This window comes from Bufo gargarizans, chromosome 6 (genome assembly GCF_014858855.1).
Source record: "Bufo gargarizans isolate SCDJY-AF-19 chromosome 6, ASM1485885v1, whole genome shotgun sequence".
Classification (NCBI taxonomy): Eukaryota; Metazoa; Chordata; class Amphibia; order Anura; family Bufonidae; genus Bufo; species Bufo gargarizans.
In genome coordinates, this window is record NC_058085.1 from 35,644,829 (window position 1) to 35,666,002 (window position 21,174).

The following is a 21,174-nucleotide window of genomic DNA, read 5'->3' on the forward strand; positions in this document are numbered from 1 at the left end:
GGGGTTTTAGCCTCCTCAGACATCGTGGTCACATTTAACCATGGCACCTGAGGAGTCAAATGTCTGTGGTCGGCATTACCAACGATCGCGGACATTAGCTGCGGGTAACTGCTCAATGAAACAGAAGGCACCAGGTGAGCAGTTACCCGCAGCTAATGTCCGCGATCGTTGGTAATACACTTGATTTACACTTAAACCAATAAAGCACACTATAAAATATCCATAGAGTGCATTAATCTCACTGAACACCATTACACATTGCTAGTCCTTTTAGAAGACATTTATTTTAATTGACTACTTAGAGAACTCTATTCTCTACCAAAAACACAACACATTAGAATACATACTAAAAATAAATTAACTCTTTTGCTAGGCTCTTTAAGATAGAAATCCAAGATGTCCGATTAAGGCTACTTTCACACTAGCGTTCGATCGGATCCGTTCTGAACGGATCCGCTCATATTAATGCAGACGGTGGCTCCGTTCAGAACGGATCCGTCTGCATTATATTGTCAAAAAATGTCTAAGTGTGAAATTAGCCTGAACGGATCCGTCCAGACTTTTACATTGAAAGTCAATGGGGGACGGATCCGTTTGAAGATTGAGCCATAGTGTGTCATCTTCAAACGGATCCGTCCCCATTGACTTACATTGTAAGTCTGGACGGATCCGCACGCCTCCGCACGGCCAGGCGGACACCCGAACGCTGCAAGCAGCGTTCGGGTGTCCGCCTGCTGAGCGGAGCGGAGGCTGAACGCCGCCAGACTGATGCATTCTGAGCGGATCCGCGTCCACTCAGAATGCATTGGGGCTGGACGGAAGCGTTCGGGTCCGCTTGTGAGACCCTTCAAACGGAGCTCACAAGCGGACAGCCGAACGCTAGTGTGAAAGTAGCCTAAGACAACTTGGCAAATTCTCTCCTTGATTTACAGCACTAGAGTATGACTTCGACTTGGTCTAGCGCTGCCAATCAGGGGGAGGGAGCTGTTTAGATTTCAGTAGGCATCGCATTGCGGTGCTCGTACTGAAAAACCCCATCTCCTGGTGCTTGAAATTGCCTGCCAGTTTAAAGTAATACCTTCCTCCTCATTGTTGGCGTCACAGTTGTTGATAAACTTGCACTTTTATGTACAAGTTGTAAGGGATCACAGTCTTTCAGGGGGTCACAATCACAGATATCTTTACGGACACGAGGATTAAAGTCCAAATGTTTATTTCCACTGGCCCAAACATACACAATACAAAATAAACACCTGCCCATCTAGGCACTTGCTAATACTAAATGGTATTCCTGACTCACCTACAGAACTCAGTTCACATGTGACATCAGGACCGGTTCTTCAGCCAAACAGTCTAGCAGCCTCCAGGCTATAACTACACCATGCACTGTTTCACCCAGGGAAGAGATTTTGCTACACAGCCTTGTGGCCCTTTAGCCCTGCTAGCTGAGACCACACAAAGACTTGCAGGCCTCTGTTCCAGGATCACACTCTTTACCCCAAACTGACATACTGGGAGGTGCTTTATGCCAGCCTGATTACAGCAGGCCTCACCTGCGATAACCTCAGGTAGAAGGGAATACCCGTCTTGGATGGGTGTGGATTGGCAGATCCCACTTCCATTCCTATCTGCCAATCCAACTAAAATCCAGCCCAGAATTAATAAACAAAACTGTCTCAGCAAACTATGCTTTGCTGAGACGACTGCGCTCTCTGGATTTTAGCTGTCTCACCCAGCTGAGGTGCCTGAGTGGGACATAAATGCCTTCCAGCACTGTTCCTTTACCACAAAGTTTATCAACAACTGTGATGCAGACAATGAGGAGGAATGTATTACTTTAAGCTTCAGGATCACCCGTACCAGGCTATGTGCCTGGTTTAATAGGGGTGATCTGATGACAGAGCCGCTTTAAAGGGGTTGTCCACTTCAAAACAATTCCTAAACAATTCCTAAACACCCATAAATGGAATGTTGTGGCACAATAAACTGTAAAGTTGCGTGTACTTCATCTCAGACACCATCTAAGAAGGCATCAGACTTCCTTCTCATAGTGTGGAGCCCTTTTCATGGCAAGTTAACTATCAATGTAACGGCTATCTCTGCTGTGCCACCTGCTTTAAGCTTATCTGGTATTAGTTGAATGGGTCCAGCCAGCGGCTACACAGAAGAGGATGCGGCAGGGGTCATGGCCAAGAATGTAGTCATATGATTATGGATGGGGAGGCCAGGCTCTACACTATGGACGTCAAGACAAAGGCTTTCTGGGACAGCACCAGAGGTGAAGTAAGAATTTACTTCACCTCAGCATTCAGTCTATGGTTTTGTAGGAATTTTGGTTATGAAATGGCCAACCCTTTTTTATGCTTAAGGTGTAATTTGTGGATGAAACTTTGTGGGCATAATTATTTTTTTTCCTTCTGTGAGTTTTCGGATGTGCAATTAGAGCTGAGTTTTAGTTAAAACACTTGCCAAATAAGATTTATCAAAATGGCTTCTACCTGGGAGTGTGAATTTTCTGATGTCTAACGAGATTTAATTTCCTATTAAAACATTTTCCACAATCTGAACATAAATATGGCTTCTCACCTGTGTGAATTCTCTGATGTCTAACAAGTTCTGATTTCAAGTTAAAGCGTTTTCCACATTCTAAACATAGAAATGGCTTCTCCCCTGTGTGAATTTTATGATGTGTAACAAGATGTGATTTATCTGTAAAACGTTTTCCACATTCTAAACATGGAAAAGGCTTCTCTCCTGTGTGAATTCTCTCATGTATAACAAGAATTGATTTCTGGGCAAAACATTTTCCACATTGTGAACATGAAAATGGCTTCTCCCCTGTGTGAGTTCTTTTATGTGTAACAAGAATTGATTTCTGGGCAAAGCATTTTCCACATTCAAAACATGAAAATGGCTTCTCGCCTGTATGAATTCTCTGATGTTTAACAAGAATTGATTTCTGGGTAAAACATTTTCCACATTCTGAACATGAAAATGGTTTTGACCCAGTGTGACTTCTCTCATGTCTAAGAAGATCAGATTTTTCTATAAAACATTTTTCACATTTTGAACATGAAAATGGCTTCTCCCCTGTGTGAATTCTTTCATGTACAACAAGAATAGATTTCTGGTTAAAACATTTCCCACATTGTGAACATGAAAATGGCTTCTCCCCTGTGTGAATTCTCCTATGTTTAATAAGATCTGATTTCTGGGTAAATAATTTGCCACATTCTGAACATGAAAATGATTTTGACCCAGTGTGAATTCTCTTATGTCTCAGAAGATTTGTACTGGCTGTAAAACATTTTCCACATTCTGAACATGAAAATGGCTTCTCCCCTGTGTGAATTCTTTCATGTTGAACAAGATTTGATTTCCGGTTAAAACATTTCCCACATTGTGAACATGAAAATGGCTTCTCCCCTGAGTGAGTGCTTTGTTGTTCACTTCTTCCGAGACTTTTGTTTTGCTTAACAGTCTGTGATGAATTGGAAAATCGGACCTGTTTGAAAGTATCAGATGATGAATCTTTGCTGTGGAGGATGAAGGGTATTTCTGAGATAATGACATGTTCTTCATATGTATCAGCTGTTGTACCATGATTATTTGCTTTAAAATGTGAAGATATCACATGTTCCTCTGAGCTCCCAATACAGTCACCTGCCAAGAATAAAAGTTATTTTTATCATTTTTATATTACATACACTTAACATTATATTAATATGTTATTGCATTTCTATATAAAAAAAATGCTCAGTGGAGAATAATAAAAAGGACCTGTGAGTTAAGGCTATAAGGTGGTGTCCATCTCCATGTTGGCTACACACACTTTAGCATGGAGCACATCTCAGGAGAGAAACAGTATGGTCATGTACAAAAAAGTCAAAGGAATGTATTAGCAGTTTAATATTTTTTATTTATTTTTTAGGGAAAGCTAGGAGTGGATACAAATAAATGAAAGTGATTCATAATTTATTTTCAAAAATCTACTTGCTAAACAGCAATAAACATTGTAGCTAGCGGTGTGCGAAGTTTACAAACATTCAATTTGTTCACTTCGCCAAATTTCTCTAAACAATTTGCTTTGTTGCAAATTAATTCGTCATAATTATGTTAAATCAGGTCTATACCAGCCTGTAGTTAAACTTTTGAAAGAGTGTATATCAGTGTACTTCACTGTGCATTGCAGCAACAGGCATAGCCAATCCATTCTGATAGCGAAACAGTTACTATGCATCAGAATGACAGGCAGGTCACATATATGGACGTGCGCACCATTGGGCAGGCCACTAACAGTCCTAGCTAACCCCTAGCTAAATCAAAAGAAAAGCATACAGCATCCTTCAGTAAAGCAAAAAAAAAAAAGAAGCTGCCTGCCCCTGCAGGTGTCCCAATGACTCCTTAGTTGAACAAAATAAGGACATTGAGGCAGCGCCAATAAAGTAGTGGAGAGAAAATAGGTTCTTTTAATCTATCTTGAGGCAGTTGAAAGATTTGTGTTTGAATCCCTTCTGTTAGCTATAGAATGACTGTGTGTCACTATTAGGCTTAGTTCACACTTCACTTATTTGTCAGCCCAAAGCAGGTGTGGCCCAAACCACAGAACAGGTGCTGATCTAGTCATTATATTTAATCTGAGAGTAGGCTTGGCTCCTGAATTTGACTCACAATAACTGATGGAATTAACTGACCAAATAACAGAAATGTAAGCTTAGTATTACAGGTCAATGTTAGAGTCAGGTCTAATTTATCGGCATGGACTTAACCATGCAGTGGCCCAAGATTCAAGTAGTGGCCCCATGACAGTGGGGAGGGTATCAGCAGTAAGGCTGTGTTCACATTACTGTTTATTTTCCCGTTCTTCTGATCCATCTAAAAACAGCCACAAAAAAGCAGATCCTGTAGTTTGAGCAACTGCCTTCAAACCATCAGTATTTAGTCAGCATTTGATTAGTATTTGTAAGGCAAAAGCAGCAGTGGATCCAAAACAGAAATAAAATGTAATGGAAATATTTGCATGTCTTCTGTGTTTTGGACCCACTCCTGCTTTTGACTTCCAAATCATGATCAAATCCTGATGCAAAATACTGACCATGGGATAGAGGCCTCGTGCTCAGTTTACCATGCTTTTATTCAGATGGAAACAAAGTCCTGCATGCCTCTATCACACGGTCAGTATTTGGTCATTTTTTTGCATCAGTAATTGATCAATATTGGTAAGGTAGAAACAGTGGGTCCAAAACAGAGATAACATGTGATGAAAATATTTGCATGTCTTGTCTGTTTTGGACCCACTCCTGTTTTTGGCTTCCAAATCATGATCAAATCCTGATGCTAAATATTGATCGTGTGATAAAGGCCTCATGAAAGCTCAAACCACTAAAGGAATGGCCCACCTTCTGCTCAACATACGTGTGTCCCTATCCAATATTCTACAATTAAAAGATTGCTAAAACACTGTCCCTAGTGCTTGCCAAATTTCTCCCTATGCTCAGTTCACAGTAAAATGGCGGCGACCACTCGAGATGAGGCCTTTATGGGGCTGGGACATCACAGGTGATGACTATCTGCTGATTGGCTAGCTGCACGGCATTATGGGTCATATCGCATTCCTTGGCTTCTTACTTTAACTTTGTAACACGTGTACCCATCATTTAAAAAACAAAAAGATTTCTTACCACGGAGCGCAAGGAAATTTGGCTTCGTAATGAATCAAATTTTTCCTTAACCCCTTCACGTTCTCAATCTGTCTATATACGTGATAACTACACATGCCCCGTGCAGTTATCACGTATATAGACGTCTGGACCTTTAATTAGAGGAAGCGCTGCTTCACTGCTCTATGCAGCGCTTCCCTGCAATGTAATCGGCTTCCTGCTTCTGCCCAGAGATAACCGAGCCTTTAGCGTCTGTTTCTGGGCAGAATAGTATCTGTTGACCACCACGATTTTTGTCCAATCGTGGTGGTCATATGGCTTACATGAACCGGCGTTCCCCTTCAGCCTCAGCCTCAGCCTCCTCCTCCCTCCTCCTTCTGAACATCGCTAAAAATTAAAAGACATGCCTCGATCTTCCCCTGCTTCCTTCTTCTGCCCAGGGATAACTGAGTTTCTGGGCAGAATATATTCTGTTGACCACCACGATTGTCCAATCCTGGTGGTCAAATGTTTACATGACACAGCACTCCTGTCCTTATTTCAGCCCCCCTTCTCCTCCTTCCTCTTTCACAGCGATCCAGTGAAGGAGGACTGAAGACACAGTGTGACACTTCTCTATATATCTTTATACATAGTATATAGATATATAGATTATTATCTCCATATTATCTATCATTTGCCCCAAACCGATTAGTCAGGTAGGAAAAAAAAATAAGAAATGAAAAGACATTTCTATAAGGGTATATATATATATATATATATATATATATATATATATATATATATATATATACATATACATATACACGTCACATCCAGGTAAATTGAAAAAAAGTGGTGTCCTTTTACTGGAAGATAATCTGCTTAGCCCCAGTAAGAGAACTGAAACATCGCCACTTGGGTGAATAACAGACACCACTTTTTTTTTTTTTTACTTCATCTTGATGTGACGCAGCTTTTCTTCATATATATAGTGTATATATATATACAGCAAGATTTGCCATACTATGGGTGAATAAAACTACTTGGATTTTGATCACAATTTGGAGTGCAGTCCTCTTTTCTTATATATATATATATATATATATATATATATATATATGTATATCAAAAGGAAAATTCAAGGCAGCACAAAATTGTAACCAAAGTATGGATTGCGCGCAATAAGACGCAACCCACCGTCTTGAAATACAAGTCTCAGAAAGCGGACTGAAACGTCGCATGGGTGAATAAAGAACCTCACATTTTTTTCACCGATTGGGAGTGCTGCAGTCTTTTCTTCTTTGTATTTCAAGACGGTGGGTTGCGTCTTATTGCGGGCAATCCATACTTTGGTTACAATTTTGTGCTGCCTTGAATTTTCCTTTTGATATCTATACAGTATATAAAAAAAAGCAGAGTCACATCCAGGTAAATTGAAAAAAGTGGTGTCCTTTAGTGATGTTTCAGTTCTTTTATATAATCTGCTTAGTACCAGTAAGAGAACTGAAATATCGCTACTTGGGTGAATAAAGGACGCCACTTTTTTCACTTTATCTGAATGTGACGCCGATTTTTTTTCTTTTTTATACAGCAGATAATTGGTAAGGCACACAATTTATTCCTACACGGAGAGTGCTGCCCTAATTTTTTATATATATATATATATATACAGACCAAAAGTTTGGACACACCTTCTCATTCAAAGAGTTTTCTTTATTTTCATGACTATGAAAATTGTAGATTCACACTGAAGGCATCAAAACTATGAATTAACACATGTGGAATTATATACATAACAAAAAAGTGTGAAACAAATGAAAATATGTGATATTCTAGGTTCTTCAAGGTAGCCACCTTTTGCTTTGATTACTGCTTTGCACACTCTTGGCATTCTCTTGATGAGCTTCAAGAGGTAGTCACCTGAAATGGTTTTCACTTCACAGGTGTGCCCTGTCAGGTTTAATAAGTGGGATTTCTTGCCTTATAAATGGGGTTGGGACCATCAGTTGCGTTGTGGAGAAGTCAGGTGGATACACACTTGATTAGGCAGGTATGGAAAAAAAAGAGTGACAGCAGTTTAGGTGGGATCAACCATCTGACAGTTAAGTCTCATTCACACATCCGTGTCCGTGCTCAAATCCGTGAAAATGTGATCAGTTATGCATCCATAAAGGATCCGTCTTAGTTTTTTCGTTCTAATGATCCACGAAACACGGATGGCATCCTGCACACTTGCATGGAACACTGATGTGTGAATGAGGCTTTAGAGAAGAAAAAAAGCCGCACAATATCCAATTTCAGTGAAAAGAGTAGTGTCCTTTATTTACCCATAAAGTTGGATATGCTGCGGCTCATGCACATGACCGCATGAATTTTGCAGTCCGCAAAACAAGGATCCGCAAAAAAATTTATATCTTCATGACACCTGTGTTGCATCGCTTTTACACAAGCGAGCTCCACGCATTGGTCTCTCAGCACGTGTCAGCGAGAGCACCCATCCTGACCTTCCAGCACTGACGGGGTCACATAGCATTATATTGATTTATGATGCAGTGTAACCCTTGCATAATGCTGTCAGTGTTACTGTATACAATACATTCCAGAATTGTAAGGCTGAGTTCACACTTCAGTTATTTGATCAGTGATTTCCATCAGTTATTGTGAGCCAAAACTAGTAGTGACGCCTACTCAGAGATCAGGTATGATGTAAAGATTTGCACCTAGTTTTGGCTCACAATAACTGATGGAAATAACTGACCAAAAGTCACATAGGGCTAATTAGGTTGCAAGGGAAGGGGGGGGGGGGTTAGGGTTAGGGTTAGTGCAAGGGTTAGGGGGGGGGGGTCACTCACATAAGCGTTTTGATTTCTGTATAACATGGTTATAATGAAAAATAACAGAATTGGTATAACGGAAAACAAAAGGAACACTTTCTGTTTTAATCCATCCTAATATAGTTAAATGGAGAATAAATAATAGTGTGTTCACTGATAGTTATTTTTTAAATTTTATTTCAGAAATATGTCTCAGAAACAGTACACTGCAGATGAGGCTTACGAACTGCTGTGCTTGGACAGTGAGCTGTCTGATAACGCTGATAGTGATGTCAGTTTCTGTGGTTTTGAGGAGAGCGACACAGAGAGCTTTGACAGTAGTGTGCACGCTGGACGATTATCAAAGAGGTGCAGAACCACCAAACCACAAAATTCTGACACGCCTAGCACCAGCAGAGATGTCACAACTACAAGTGCACCAAGTTCAGACACGCCTAGCACCAGCAGAGATGTCACAACTACAAGTGCACCAAGTTCAGACACGCCTAGCACCAGCAGAGATGTCACAACTACAAGTGCACCAAATTCTGACACGCCTAGCACCAGCAGAGATGTCACAACTACAAGTGCACCAAGTTCTGACACTCCTAGCACCAGCAGAGATGTCACAACTACAAGTGCACCAAATTCTGACACGCCTAGCACCACCAGAGATGTCACAACTACAAGTGCACCAAGTTCTGACACGCCTAGCACCAGCAGAGATGTCACAACTACAAGTGCACCAAATTCTGACACGCCTAGCACCAGCAGAGATGTCACAACTACAAGTGCACCAAGTTCTGACACGCCTAGCACCAGCAGAGATGTCACAACTACAAGTGCACCAAGTTCTGACACGCCTAGCACCAGCAGAGATGTCACAACTACAAGTGCACCAAGTTCTGACACGCCTAGCACCAGCAGAGATGTCACAACTACAAGTGCACCAAGTTCTGACACGCCTAGCACCAGCAGAGATGTCACAACTACAAGTGCACCAAGTTCAGACACACCTAGCACCAGCAGAGATGTCACAACTACAAGTGCACCAAGTTCTGACACGCCTAGCACCAGCAGAGATGTCACAACTACAAGTGCACTAAGTTCTGACACGCCTAGCACCAGCAGAGATGTCACAACTACAAGTGCACCAAGTTCTGACACACCTAGCACCAGCAGAGATACACCAACTTCCAGCAGAGAGGCACAAGTGCCTGAAAGGCTCCCTCAAATTGCATCTCTGAATTGGCAACCCCCAAGTACAGGCATCCTGTTTGTCTTAGAATTTAATGCTGTACCAGGTATTACAGTGGATGTAACTGGATTTACCGGACAACCTTTTTGAGCTTTTTGTAAAAGAGACAAATTTTTATGGTGCTCAATATATTTCAAATAACCCCTCCTCTTACTATGCCCGGCCTGGACAATGGACACCCACAAATGTGGAAGAAATGAAAACATTTTTGGCCTTAACATTTTCAATGGGTATCGTAAAAAAAAACTACAATACGGTCTTATTGGGAGGCAAGTCCCATCCATAGCACCCCAAGTTTTGCAACTGTTATGTCCAGACAGCGATATGAAATACTCCTCAAGTTCTTCCATTTCAATGACAACAGTCAGTGCCCCTCAAATTCTTCTCCGGATTATGACTGGTTATATAAAATTAGGCCGCTTCTAGATTATCTGTCAGAAAAATGTTTAACGGTTTATACCCCCTCTGAAAATGTCTCAGTTGAGGAAGGTTACATTTCAAGCAATTCCTTCCATCCAAGCGGGCCAGATATGGCATCAAACTTTACAAGTTGTGTGAAAGCACAACAGGTTACACTTCTGCATTTCGAGTGTACCAAGGGAGGGACAGCGAATTAGACCCCCAAGGATGCCCAGCTGGTTTAGGAACAAATGGAAAAGTTGTCTGGGAACTAATGGGTCCTCTGTTACAAAAGGGATACAAATTATTTATAGACAATTATTACACAAGCATTCCCCTTTTCCAGAGCCTGCAAGAAGCAAATACGGGAGCATGTGGCAAATTCAGGAGAAATCGCAGAGGTTTTCCACAATCACTGCTGGCAAAAAAACTACAAAGAGGATAATCTGATGCCCTTCGTAGTGGCAACCTGCTGGCACTATGCTACAAGGACAGAAAAGATGTACTTATGCTAAGTACGATTCACACAGAAGCCACAGTGCCAGTAAGAGAAAGGGGGTCCACCACTGATAAACAAAAACAGACTTGCATACTAGAATACAATAAGTACATGGGGGGCACTGACCTGTCTGATCAGGTACTTAAACCATACGAGGTAATGCGCAAGTCCTATGTATGGTATAAAAAGTTATCTATCTATTTGCTACAGATGGCAATGTACAACTCCTATGTGCTGTACAAAAAGTCTGGGGGAACACAAACATTTCTTTGCTATCAAGAAATAGTTTTTGAGAAATTAATGTACCCCGATTAGAGGCCCCACCCTACCACTGGAAGCAGAAGAAATCATGAGATTAGTTGAAAGGCACTTTATTGCAGCTATACCCCCAACACAAAACCAAAGACATCCACAAAGGAGGTGCCGTGTCTGCTCAAAAAGAGGCATCAGACGAGACGCAAGATACTTTTGCCCTGACTGCCCCTCTCGGCCAGCACTGTGTATTGGAAACTGTTTTAAAGTGTATCATACACGGGCACGCTTTAAAATTTTCTTGATGAAGAAAAATATATATAATGCTGTTCTCTTTTGGTATTTTTGGTACATAAAGTACTTATACTAGTATTTATTTATTTTTGTAGTTTGCTAAATCAGCAGCATAGTGAAAAAATGCAGTTTTGTTACATGTTCCAACAAAAGGTGTAAAAAATTTAAAAAGTTATTTTACAATAAACCTCTTGTTGAATACTTTGTATTGTCTATTTTACACAGTAGTGTCCTTTTTGGGTGATTTTTTTATGTTTTGGCTGCATAGGGCCACTGCAAAGACAACATGCTGCTATCTGATGGCCTATGGAAAAAATTGCACTTTAAAGCTGAAAGGTATGCCTTTACTTCTGGGCGCCATAAAGTGCCCTGGGAATGGGCGACGTACACAATTGGGGTGTAATTTTGTGCAGGAGAGTTTCCTGCATTGATATTGGGGTGCTTTTTCTTGATAGCTTGCAGCATGTTTGCAGTAATTTGGGCTAAATTAGCAGCAAAGTGAAAAAATTCAATTTTTTTTATTTTTTGTTCCATTTTCCAACAAAAAGTGGAAAAAAATGGAAAATTGCATTTTTACAATATACCCCTCGTTAAATACTTTAAGATGACTATTTAACCCAGTAGTGTCCTTTTTGGGTGATTTTTTATGTTTTGGCTGCATAGGGCCACTGCAAAGACAACATGCTGCTATCTAATGGCCTATGGAAAAAATGGCACTTTAAAGCTGAAAGGTATGCCTTTACTTCTGGGCGCCATAAAGTGCCCTGGGAATGGGTGACGTACACAATTCAGATATTCTATATGTCCTGATCAGTAAGGTAATATATTTTGGTATCAATATTTGCATTTGTACTACTAATCAAGGGAGTGTAGTGGCCAAATTAACAAAAAAAAGTTAAAAAAAAAAACTTTTTTCACTATTTCTCTGCTCATAATAATAAAAAAAAACACAGTAATTTATTAAATCAGTCAATAAAATATTTACCCTATGTGTCTTGGAAACAATAAAGTCAAAACAGTTATGATATGCAAAGCACTTGTAAAGATATTATTATTTAAAACAGTGCATACCAGAACTGTAAATTTTGACCTGGACATTGGGGCATCAATGACCCTTGGTCATGAAAGGGTTAAATTCAGATCAAAGTCAATTAGTTTAACTTCGATTCGCTCAACACTATTTGCAGCTGCCAGCACTAATATGAGGGCACAGGGGAACTTAAAAACTATAGAATCTACAGTTATTTAGCATCATCCATCCATCCAGTTCAGCCTGTTATCCTGCAAAGTTGATACAAATCCTGTAAGACTTTTTCTATGTCAGTTTAACCATTTTTTTCCATTTATTATGTACGGGTGACTTGCATTATTCCTTCCCATGTGCATAACCTTACATTTGTCAGTGTTAAACCTCATTTGCCATTTTTCTGCCCAAGCCTCCAATTTATCCAGATCCATCTGAAGCAGTATTCTGTCCACTTTTGTATTAATTAGTTTACACAGTTTAATATCGTCAGCAAAAATTCATATTTTACCTCTGCAAGATTATTCATGACTATATTGATGAGATTAGGGTCCAATACTGACCCCTGTGGTACCCCACTAGTGACAAGGACCTCTCCAATACTGACCCCTGTGATATCCCACCAGTGACGGTGACCTCTCCAGTACTGACCCCTATGGTATCCCACTAGTGATGAGGTCCTCTCCGGTACTGACCCCTGTGGTATCCCACCAGTGACGGTGACCTCTCCAGTACTGATCCCTGCGCTACCCCACCAGTGACGGTGACCTCTCCAGTACTGATCCCTGCGCTACCCCACTAGTGATGGTGACCTCTCCAGTACTGATCCCTGCGCTACCCCACCAGTGACGGTGACCTCTCCAGTACTGATCCCTGCGCTACCCCACTAGTGATGGTGACCTCTCCAGTACTGACCCCAGTGTTACCCCACTAGGGACAGTGACCTCTCCAGTACTGACCCCTGTGGCACCCCACTAGTGATGGTGACTAGAGATAAGCGAATTAATTCTAAACTAATGGGATTTAGATGTTTAGAGTTTCTGAAAAACTTGATGTTTTGGTAATTGATTCGGGTAAAATGTGCAAAATGGCGTCAGCAATTTTATATATCAAATTCAGTACAGTAGTGAGCACAGCAGGACAGGGAAGAAAGAGACCCTGGGCGGAGCACTGGCGGGTAGGCATGCCACTAATGCCTTGCAGTCAGCCTCACATATAATATATAGGTATGTGTGATAGACCCCAAGTAAGGTCACAAGTAGGGAAGCCATGAGTATTTTCAGCTTGTCCACTGATGTGAAAGACCTGACTAGGCTGAATTGGAGTGACGGATGTCTTTTTTCAGCTTTACAAACGATGTTACTGATGCCACATACACAGCAATTGAGACACACAATACTGCGAGTTTAGGGCCTTACAGGGACGGTGTTCAGGACTGGGAACGCTGCAGTTAGACTATTGGATCGCAAAGTAACCAACCTGTCTAGTACTACCTATTTCCAAAAGGAAGATGGCAGGCGGGTTTAGTGTATTCTCCCAGATTAGGTTATATTTCACTTACATTAATTTTATATTCTTTTAATTAATATTCCTAATATTAATTGTTAATTGAGGCTTCATGGAAGGTAGTAGACCAGGAGACTAACCCAAACTTCTCATCAACACTGCAAGACCCCATGTAATGGCAACAATTATGTGCTAGTGAAGGGAACCTGTCAGAAAGTATGTGCCCCCCAAACTTCCACCAGTACCTGACAGTGGAATGAGGAATCATATACAGTGAATGAGTAGAATCTGTGAGTCTTCTCTGCTTTATTTAGTGGTTACTACTCACCTGGGTGGTTATCTGTAGGAATGTCCTCTGTACTCTGCTCATCACCCCTCACATATGTCTCTGTAACATATATAATGTTCATATCTTCACCCGGGTACAGAACCTGAGGAACAAATATTGTAGAAGTCATCAGACAGTTGGAGAACTCGTATGGAATGTTTTATATGATCAAAAAAGATCTGACAAACTGTCTTCTGCACTCTACAGAAACTGTCCTCGCCAAAGTGACAAACAACCATCTGCCAGCTAAAATGCAACAATGACTACTCTCTACTGATTCTCCTTGACCTCTTTGCAGCTCCTCCTCCTGCACCAATCTATTGGCCTTAAGGAAACTGCTCTCTCTTGGTTTTCTTCCTATTTATCTGACCGCTGTTGCAGTGTATCATTCCCTGGCTCTACTTCCTCTCCTCTACCTCTTGCTGTTTGGGTTCCTCAGGGTTCAGTCCTTTGTCCTCTCCTCTTTTCACAGCTCCAATCAGACAGTCAGCAGATTTGGTTTTCAGTACCATCTTTATGCCAATGACACCCTGCTATACACTTTTACTCCTTCCTGACATGCGCCGTACATGTACAGCACATGTCAGGTGTTTAAATATGGTGCTCGCTCCCGAGAGGAGCGGGCACCATAGCAACTAGGCGCCTGCTGTTGCATACAGCAGGCACTCACGGCTAATGTCCGCGATCGGTGGAAATGCCGACCACAGACATTTAACATTGAGGGTGTTAAAAACTGGATCATTAGTAGGATATCCCAGTATGGCAGCATTGAACTGTGATATACGGTAATGATTTCCCTACAGAATAATGGAGCAATTTCCATTATTCTTTCTAAGTTGGAGTCTGATGATTGCAAGTTGTGGTCCACTTGGGGGTCTAACAAAAAATAAAAAATAAGTTTTGAAGAATAGAAAAAAATATAAAAATTCTAATCATTCCCCTTTCCCCACAATTAAAATAAATAAATAAAATAACATTATGGGCATTGCAACGTGTGAAAACATACATACTATAAAAAATAAAATAATTAGCCCATACCGTGAATGGCATAACGGAAAAAAAATAGAAAAATTGCAGATTCGCCTTTTTTTATCACTTTATATCCCAATAAATTGAATAAAAAGTGATCAAAAAGTCATACTTAATGGTATTGTCCAAAACTGCTAATCATCCCACAAAAATGAGCCCCCACACATCTCTGCAAACAAAAGTATAAAAAAGTGGCGATGAAAAGAAATGTTTATATTTTTTTTTTCAGTTTTGAAAAGCAAGAAAAACTATACATATGTGGTATCGCCAGATTCATACTGATATGGAGAATAAAATGCACAAGTCAGTTTTATCACATAGTGAAAACCATAAAAAAAAAAACTGTAAGGCCTCTTTCACACTACAGTTTTTTTTTCCGTTTTGCGGCCCGTTATTTGCGTTCCGTATACGGTCCGTATACGGAACCATTCCATTTCAATGGTTCAGCAAAAGAAAAGGAATGTACTCCGTATGCATTCCGTTTCCGTATTTCCGTTTTTCCATTCCGTTAAAAGATAGAACATGTCCTATTATTGCCTGCAAATCACGTACCGTGGCTCCATTCAAGTCAATGGGTCCGCAAAAAAAAAAGGAACACATACGGAAATGCATCCGTATGTCTTCCGTATCCGTTCCGTTTTTACGGAACCATCTATTGAAAATGTTATGCCGAGCCCAATTTTTTCTATGTAATTACTGTATACTGTATATGCCATACGGAAAAATGGAACGGAAACGGAAACACAACGGAAACAAAAATAAAGGAGCAACGGATCTGTGAATAACGGACCGCAAAACACTGAAATAGCCATACGGTAGTGTGAAAGAGGCCTAAAACTGTGACGGGGATTTCCTACCCTGGGAAGAAGATATGCAAATAAACTCTTGAAAAGCTCTACCTCAACCATATGTAAGGTTGCTATCCTGTAAGTCAATGTTTGACCTTTAAAAGGGCCTTTAGACAGGACTTGGGTTTTAAATAAGCCAGCATCCCATCTGCAGACAGCTGTTTTGGGTGACTGTCTCTCATCAGTGCAGAGCAGAGAGAATGGAATTAACTGGGTGGGAGGCCTAGGTCAGGATTTAGGGAATACTATATTTCCTTATGGAGGGTTCCTTAAATGGCATTAAGGAGTCTTATAGGTCAGGCAACGCTCCTCTGGAATTTTGTGAAGAAGATATGCAAACGAACTGCACTCATGAGGGGCAATCACCCAAAACAGCTGTCTGCAGGTGAGATGCTGGCTTAATTATTATCCAACTCACATCTCAATGCCTTTTCATAAGGTCAAACATAGACTTAGGATAACTACCTTACATGTCGTGGCATTAGAGGCTTGTTAAGAGCTCATTGGCATACCATCTCTCTATCTGAAACTGAATCCTCCAAAACATTACTAGAATTCTCATTGTTGCCCTGTTAAGATTGCTGAACCATTATACAAACAAAGCACATTTTACCTTATGTGTCTCTCCTATCTCCTCATAGATTGTAATCTCTTGCAAGTAGGGCCCTCATTCCTCCTGACTTTTTTTGATGGTATGTTATTTATGACTCACTTTGTACATGAACATCCTGATTATAAAGCGATATGGAATATGTTGGCGCTATATAAATAAAGACTATTATTAGTAATTAACATAACAACCAAAAGCCTGGACAGCAGGAGTTATCTAAACCAAATATTTTCAGGTTTCCTGTGTAAAATCCAGCCTGATGCTTTCTTATTCCAACCAGCAGTCACTAAAGCCAGAAAATTGTAAGAAGATCCAGACGACATGTGATGTCTATGGTCAGCTGTAATCCTGCCATCTCCACCTTTCTCATTACACAAGGATAAAACATCTAATACTGGTGGATAAAACAAGACTGAACACAAGAAATTCACAGCCTCTACAGATCGTAGGGGACATTTCATGAGACCTTATCTACATCTACCTGATCATCCTGTGGGACATTGTGATGTTCTTCTGACTCATCCTGTGGAAGAAGAGGACTGGGACATCTCTCCGGTGTTCTTCTCTCTTGCTTAACTGTAGGAAACACATCCAGTGACTGAATTCATTCCTTACATACATATAATGAGAGGACATGTGTATTTAGTCATGTCTATTACCTGGTGATGTGAGGGGCCGGTGATCCTCCATCATGACGTCCTTGTACAGATCTTTGTGTCCTTCTAAATACTCCCACTCCTCCATGGAGAAATAGACGGTGACATCCTGACACCTTATAGGAACCTGACAACACAATGATAGAGTTATCACCCAGATCCCTCCTATATAATGTCCCAGCATTCCCATCAGTGTCACCTCTCCAGTCAGCAGCTCAATCATCTTGTTGGTGAGTTCTAGGATCTTCTCTCTATCGATTTCCTCATGTATTAAGTAGTGAGGTGGAGGCCCCGTGATTGGGCTTAGGGTTCTTCCCCATCCTTCAGACACAGGGTCTTGACAGCGCTCACTAGAGGTCTTCTTCACTACTGTGTAGTCCTGGTTATGGAGAAATACATTATTAAATATCACTTCATACATCTCCAAAGTCCCTCACCTCTCCAGTCATGTCCATCTGTTAGTAACATAGATAAGATGATGTAATGTGACATCATCAGAATCTCTCACCTCTCCAGTAAGCCAGAAGAGGATCTCTACAGTGAGATTTATTATACTCTCCGCCATCTTGTCCCTATCCATCCTTGACGGGTCAGTCAGGATAAAGATCTTATATAGAAGATGTCCACTGAGCGCATCCTATATTGTAGGAACGTTAATGGAGAGAAGATGAGAAAATAGAAAATCCTACAAAATCCCATGTAAAGTACAATCACTCGGAGGAGATAATAAAGTGTAGATGTTGTGTTCTCTCTTTCTCTATGGATTGAAATACGAGTTTATAAAAGGGTTGGAGACAGTCTTGACTTCTTATAAAGACAATGCAACCTTTCAGTGTTCTGTTGCTCTGGGTTTGAATATCACCTAAGTTGATCTGTTATGTGACGGTTTCTGAGGAGACATTGGAGGAGATAATAAAGTGTAGACGTTGTGTTCTTACTTTCTCTATGGTATGTAAGATGAGTTTATGAGAGGGTTGGAAACTGTCTTGCCTTGTTTCCTTGCTAAGAAAATGTAATCTTTCTGTTACTATGGGTAATTGTTGACCTGGTTGTGGTGGTAATATCACCTAAGTTGCACTCTTATGTGACTGTTGCTGAGGACATGCCAGCATTATATTTGTTACGTTATACCAGCTATTATATTTCTCTGCACTTAAGTGCACCAGGTAACTTGAGCCAATATATGATACTCCATGTTGTGTTGTTATGTAATATATCATATTTTGTGCCTTATACTATTGAGAGACACCAGCAAGGCAGCCGACTCTGATGTGCACTATTGTGCAGTATGTACTGAGGTCATGACAAGAATGTCTGACATGTACTGATACTTCAAGGTTATATTTTATTATGTTGGATGTCCATGAGCATTGCAAGTGAATTGCACTGTTTATGTTGCGGAATACACTGTATACATTGTACAATGTATATTATAAGGTATACCAGAGGCAGTGAAGAGTTATCTGCCTGGTAAAGCATCAAAGGTTATGCTGAATTATAATTTTTGTGAGGGCCACAACACCAATGTTCCCATGGAAGCTGGCAATGAGGATAAACAGAAGTGCCTTGTGGTCAGAGAGAGAACAGAGTGAGCTGTAAAATTCTGCTGTTGGTGGAGAGAAAGGGCCAGCATTGTTCCTGCATGCAGCTATCTAGCAAGTGGAAATGGCTGTCAGAAGCCACAAAGGCACATCATCTCAGAAGCATAGCTAGTCACAGGTCATTTCAGTGTTTCAACCAGTGCATCACGTGACCCAGTGAATGTTAATTTGGGGAGACAAGGGACCTGCAGAGCTGATGGGACGGAGATAGAGCTATAACCCACTAGTAGGCATCAGGTAAGTATTACTACAGCGGGTCCAGCCATACTGGTGGCTGTAGAGAAAGTCTGCATGGGTATATAACCCCATCAAGACATTTTCCTGTTTTGTTTTATTTTGCATTTTTTATGCGTTTGTCCATAAACATGTCTAGTATAAAAACGCCTAAAAAAGAACAAAAAACACACCACAAGCCAAAAAAAAAGCTTAGAAAAAGTTTGGCAGAACCCTTAGAGACTGCGCTCTCTCTGTGTCCTCATGCTTGTTGTGGCTATAACCACCAAGTTAGTCGCCTTATTGATTGCTGTAACCACTTAGCCTTTTGTCCACAAGAGACCAGTAACCATCCTTGTTCCAGTGCCGCTGGTCTCCTTCCTCCATTCTAGAGCAGGAGCCTCGTATACGACTCAAGAACCTGAACCCTTCTCAGTCAGGTCTGACCCCTTACAAGATGAAGAGCTTGCCCCGGCAACTCCTCCATGTCTGAGATCAGAGCAGTGACAGCAGGTCCCCTTCACATGACGCTATAGTAACTGACTGCTGCAGCAGTGATGTCTGTATAAAGCTGGACTCTGGTCCATCACTCCAGACACTTAAAGCTGAAGACTTCCCAAGTCCTGTCATTTCTCAATAGAAAGAAGTCATCTCTATCCAGTGAGTAAAGCTAGTAGTGTATACAGGTCACCACTGCTCCATCACTGCTGGAAAGACTGAGGAAGGGGCTGGAGGACAGTGTCTTCTCCAGAGGGAGAGGGGATCCAGGGGAGAGAGCCGGTAGTGAAGAGGTTAATGACTCTCCTGCCCCAGTAATCCTGACAGACAATGGCAGTCACTGTACACATACCTCCACCTCCACCGCTGGACACAACATGTATGGGAGAGGGGGAAACTAGTGGGCTAAAGGACCTTTCATGATGTCATGACCATGTGATCATGTGTGGGTGAAGCCAGGCTCCAAGCTGTGATGCTGGAGGAGGTAAAGGACCTGTGATGATGTCATGACCATGTGACCATGTGTGGGAGGAGTCAGGCCCCAGGCTGTGCTGGTAGGGGAGGTAAAGGACCTGTGATGATGTCATGACCATGTGATCATGTGTGGGAGGAGTCAGGCTCCAGGTTGTGTTTCCTCATGAAAAGAAGAAAACCAAACAATGTCTGGTTCCCTTACGTCCTAACCAGTGGCACAGATGGGGTATTCTGCCCCTGTGGACTGGTTAGGACAAGTTTTAATGAAATAAAAAACTAAACATATACAAGCCCTCCTTGCCCCCAATAAAGAGGGGCGTGACCCTCAGGACATCGTGTTTTTTTCTGTCCTGCGGACAAGACAGGACGGGTGGTCTACTCCTCCATCCCTAGCGGTGGAGAGAGTGTTTCTATTTTCCCTTTGGGAGAGCGCTTTTTCCGCTCCTTCTATGCCGCCTGAGGTCTAAGGCTCCCTTAGCCCTCTGGAGCGTTCGGCCTTACCTCATTCCGAGGACCGAAGCGGCAGTAGCGGCATCCCGCATGTTCTGCGGGGCGCCGCCATCTTGCAGAAGTGACGTCACTTCCGTTTTTCTCCGGACGATTGCAGCAGCGTCGGCCGGGGAGTATTTCTCTATTTAGGGCTGTTTGGTGCCTTTATCTGATTAAGGGGTCCCTCTCTGTGGTCCCAGAGGATGTTTTTTATATAAGTCTAAGGAGTAGGCTTTAAAAGGTTTACTCCGCCCCTTTAGTGGGCGGAGCTTCTGTTTTGGTGCCCAAACACTCTATTTAAACGTGGTGAGGCTCCAGGTTCAGTCTCCTGGAGCGCAGATTTCTGTCAACCTTGAGATTGTCCGTGTGTGTTGGTTTGCTAGGGCTGTTTACTTGCAAACCTCTGTATTGCTGAAAAGCCTTTTTTCTTTAAAAAAGATCTTGCTAGGATCTTCTGGGTAAAGATCCTGAAGCTTGCTGTTAAAGGTCTTTTTTTCTTGAATTTATGCTTAATTCATATCTCTTCTATTTTTCAGCCATGTCTTCTACCGGGGACGGTGAGCGAGAGCCCAGCAGGAAGTCCTCTGGCAAGAGACGCCACCTGCACTGCCATGACTGCCAGATCGTGTTGGAGGACTCCTACGACTTTTCCCGGTGCCCACCCTGTAGGGCCAAGACACTTCCCCAGCTGGAGCCATCGGTCCACGACGTTGTCGATTGGGTAAAGGGCTATATGGAGAC

At 41.6% G+C, this 21,174-nt stretch overlaps 2 protein-coding genes across 3 annotated transcripts in view; both read right to left on the minus strand.

The window, feature by feature from the left end:
• Nucleotides 1-21,174, minus strand: part of LOC122939922 (oocyte zinc finger protein XlCOF22-like) — a 348,165-nt gene that overhangs the window by 155,947 nt on the left and 171,044 nt on the right. The window lies entirely within an intron of this gene.
• LOC122939931 (oocyte zinc finger protein XlCOF6.1-like) overlaps nucleotides 809-21,174 on the minus strand; it is an 88,340-nt gene continuing 67,974 nt past the window's right edge. Inside the window, exons 1-3 of one of the 2 annotated variants that reach the window (XM_044296156.1) lie at nucleotides 16,984-17,041; nucleotides 14,016-14,118; nucleotides 809-3,663 (exon numbers count right to left, since the gene is read on the minus strand). In XM_044296156.1, coding sequence (XP_044152091.1) covers nucleotides 2,495-3,663; nucleotides 14,016-14,097 — 1,251 coding nt within the window. In that variant the 5' untranslated portion in view covers nucleotides 14,098-14,118; nucleotides 16,984-17,041 and the 3' untranslated portion in view covers nucleotides 809-2,494. Of the gene's footprint in view, nucleotides 3,664-14,015; nucleotides 14,119-16,983; nucleotides 17,042-21,174 lie in introns of those variants that run through there. The other variant, XM_044296157.1, reaches the window with a different exon arrangement.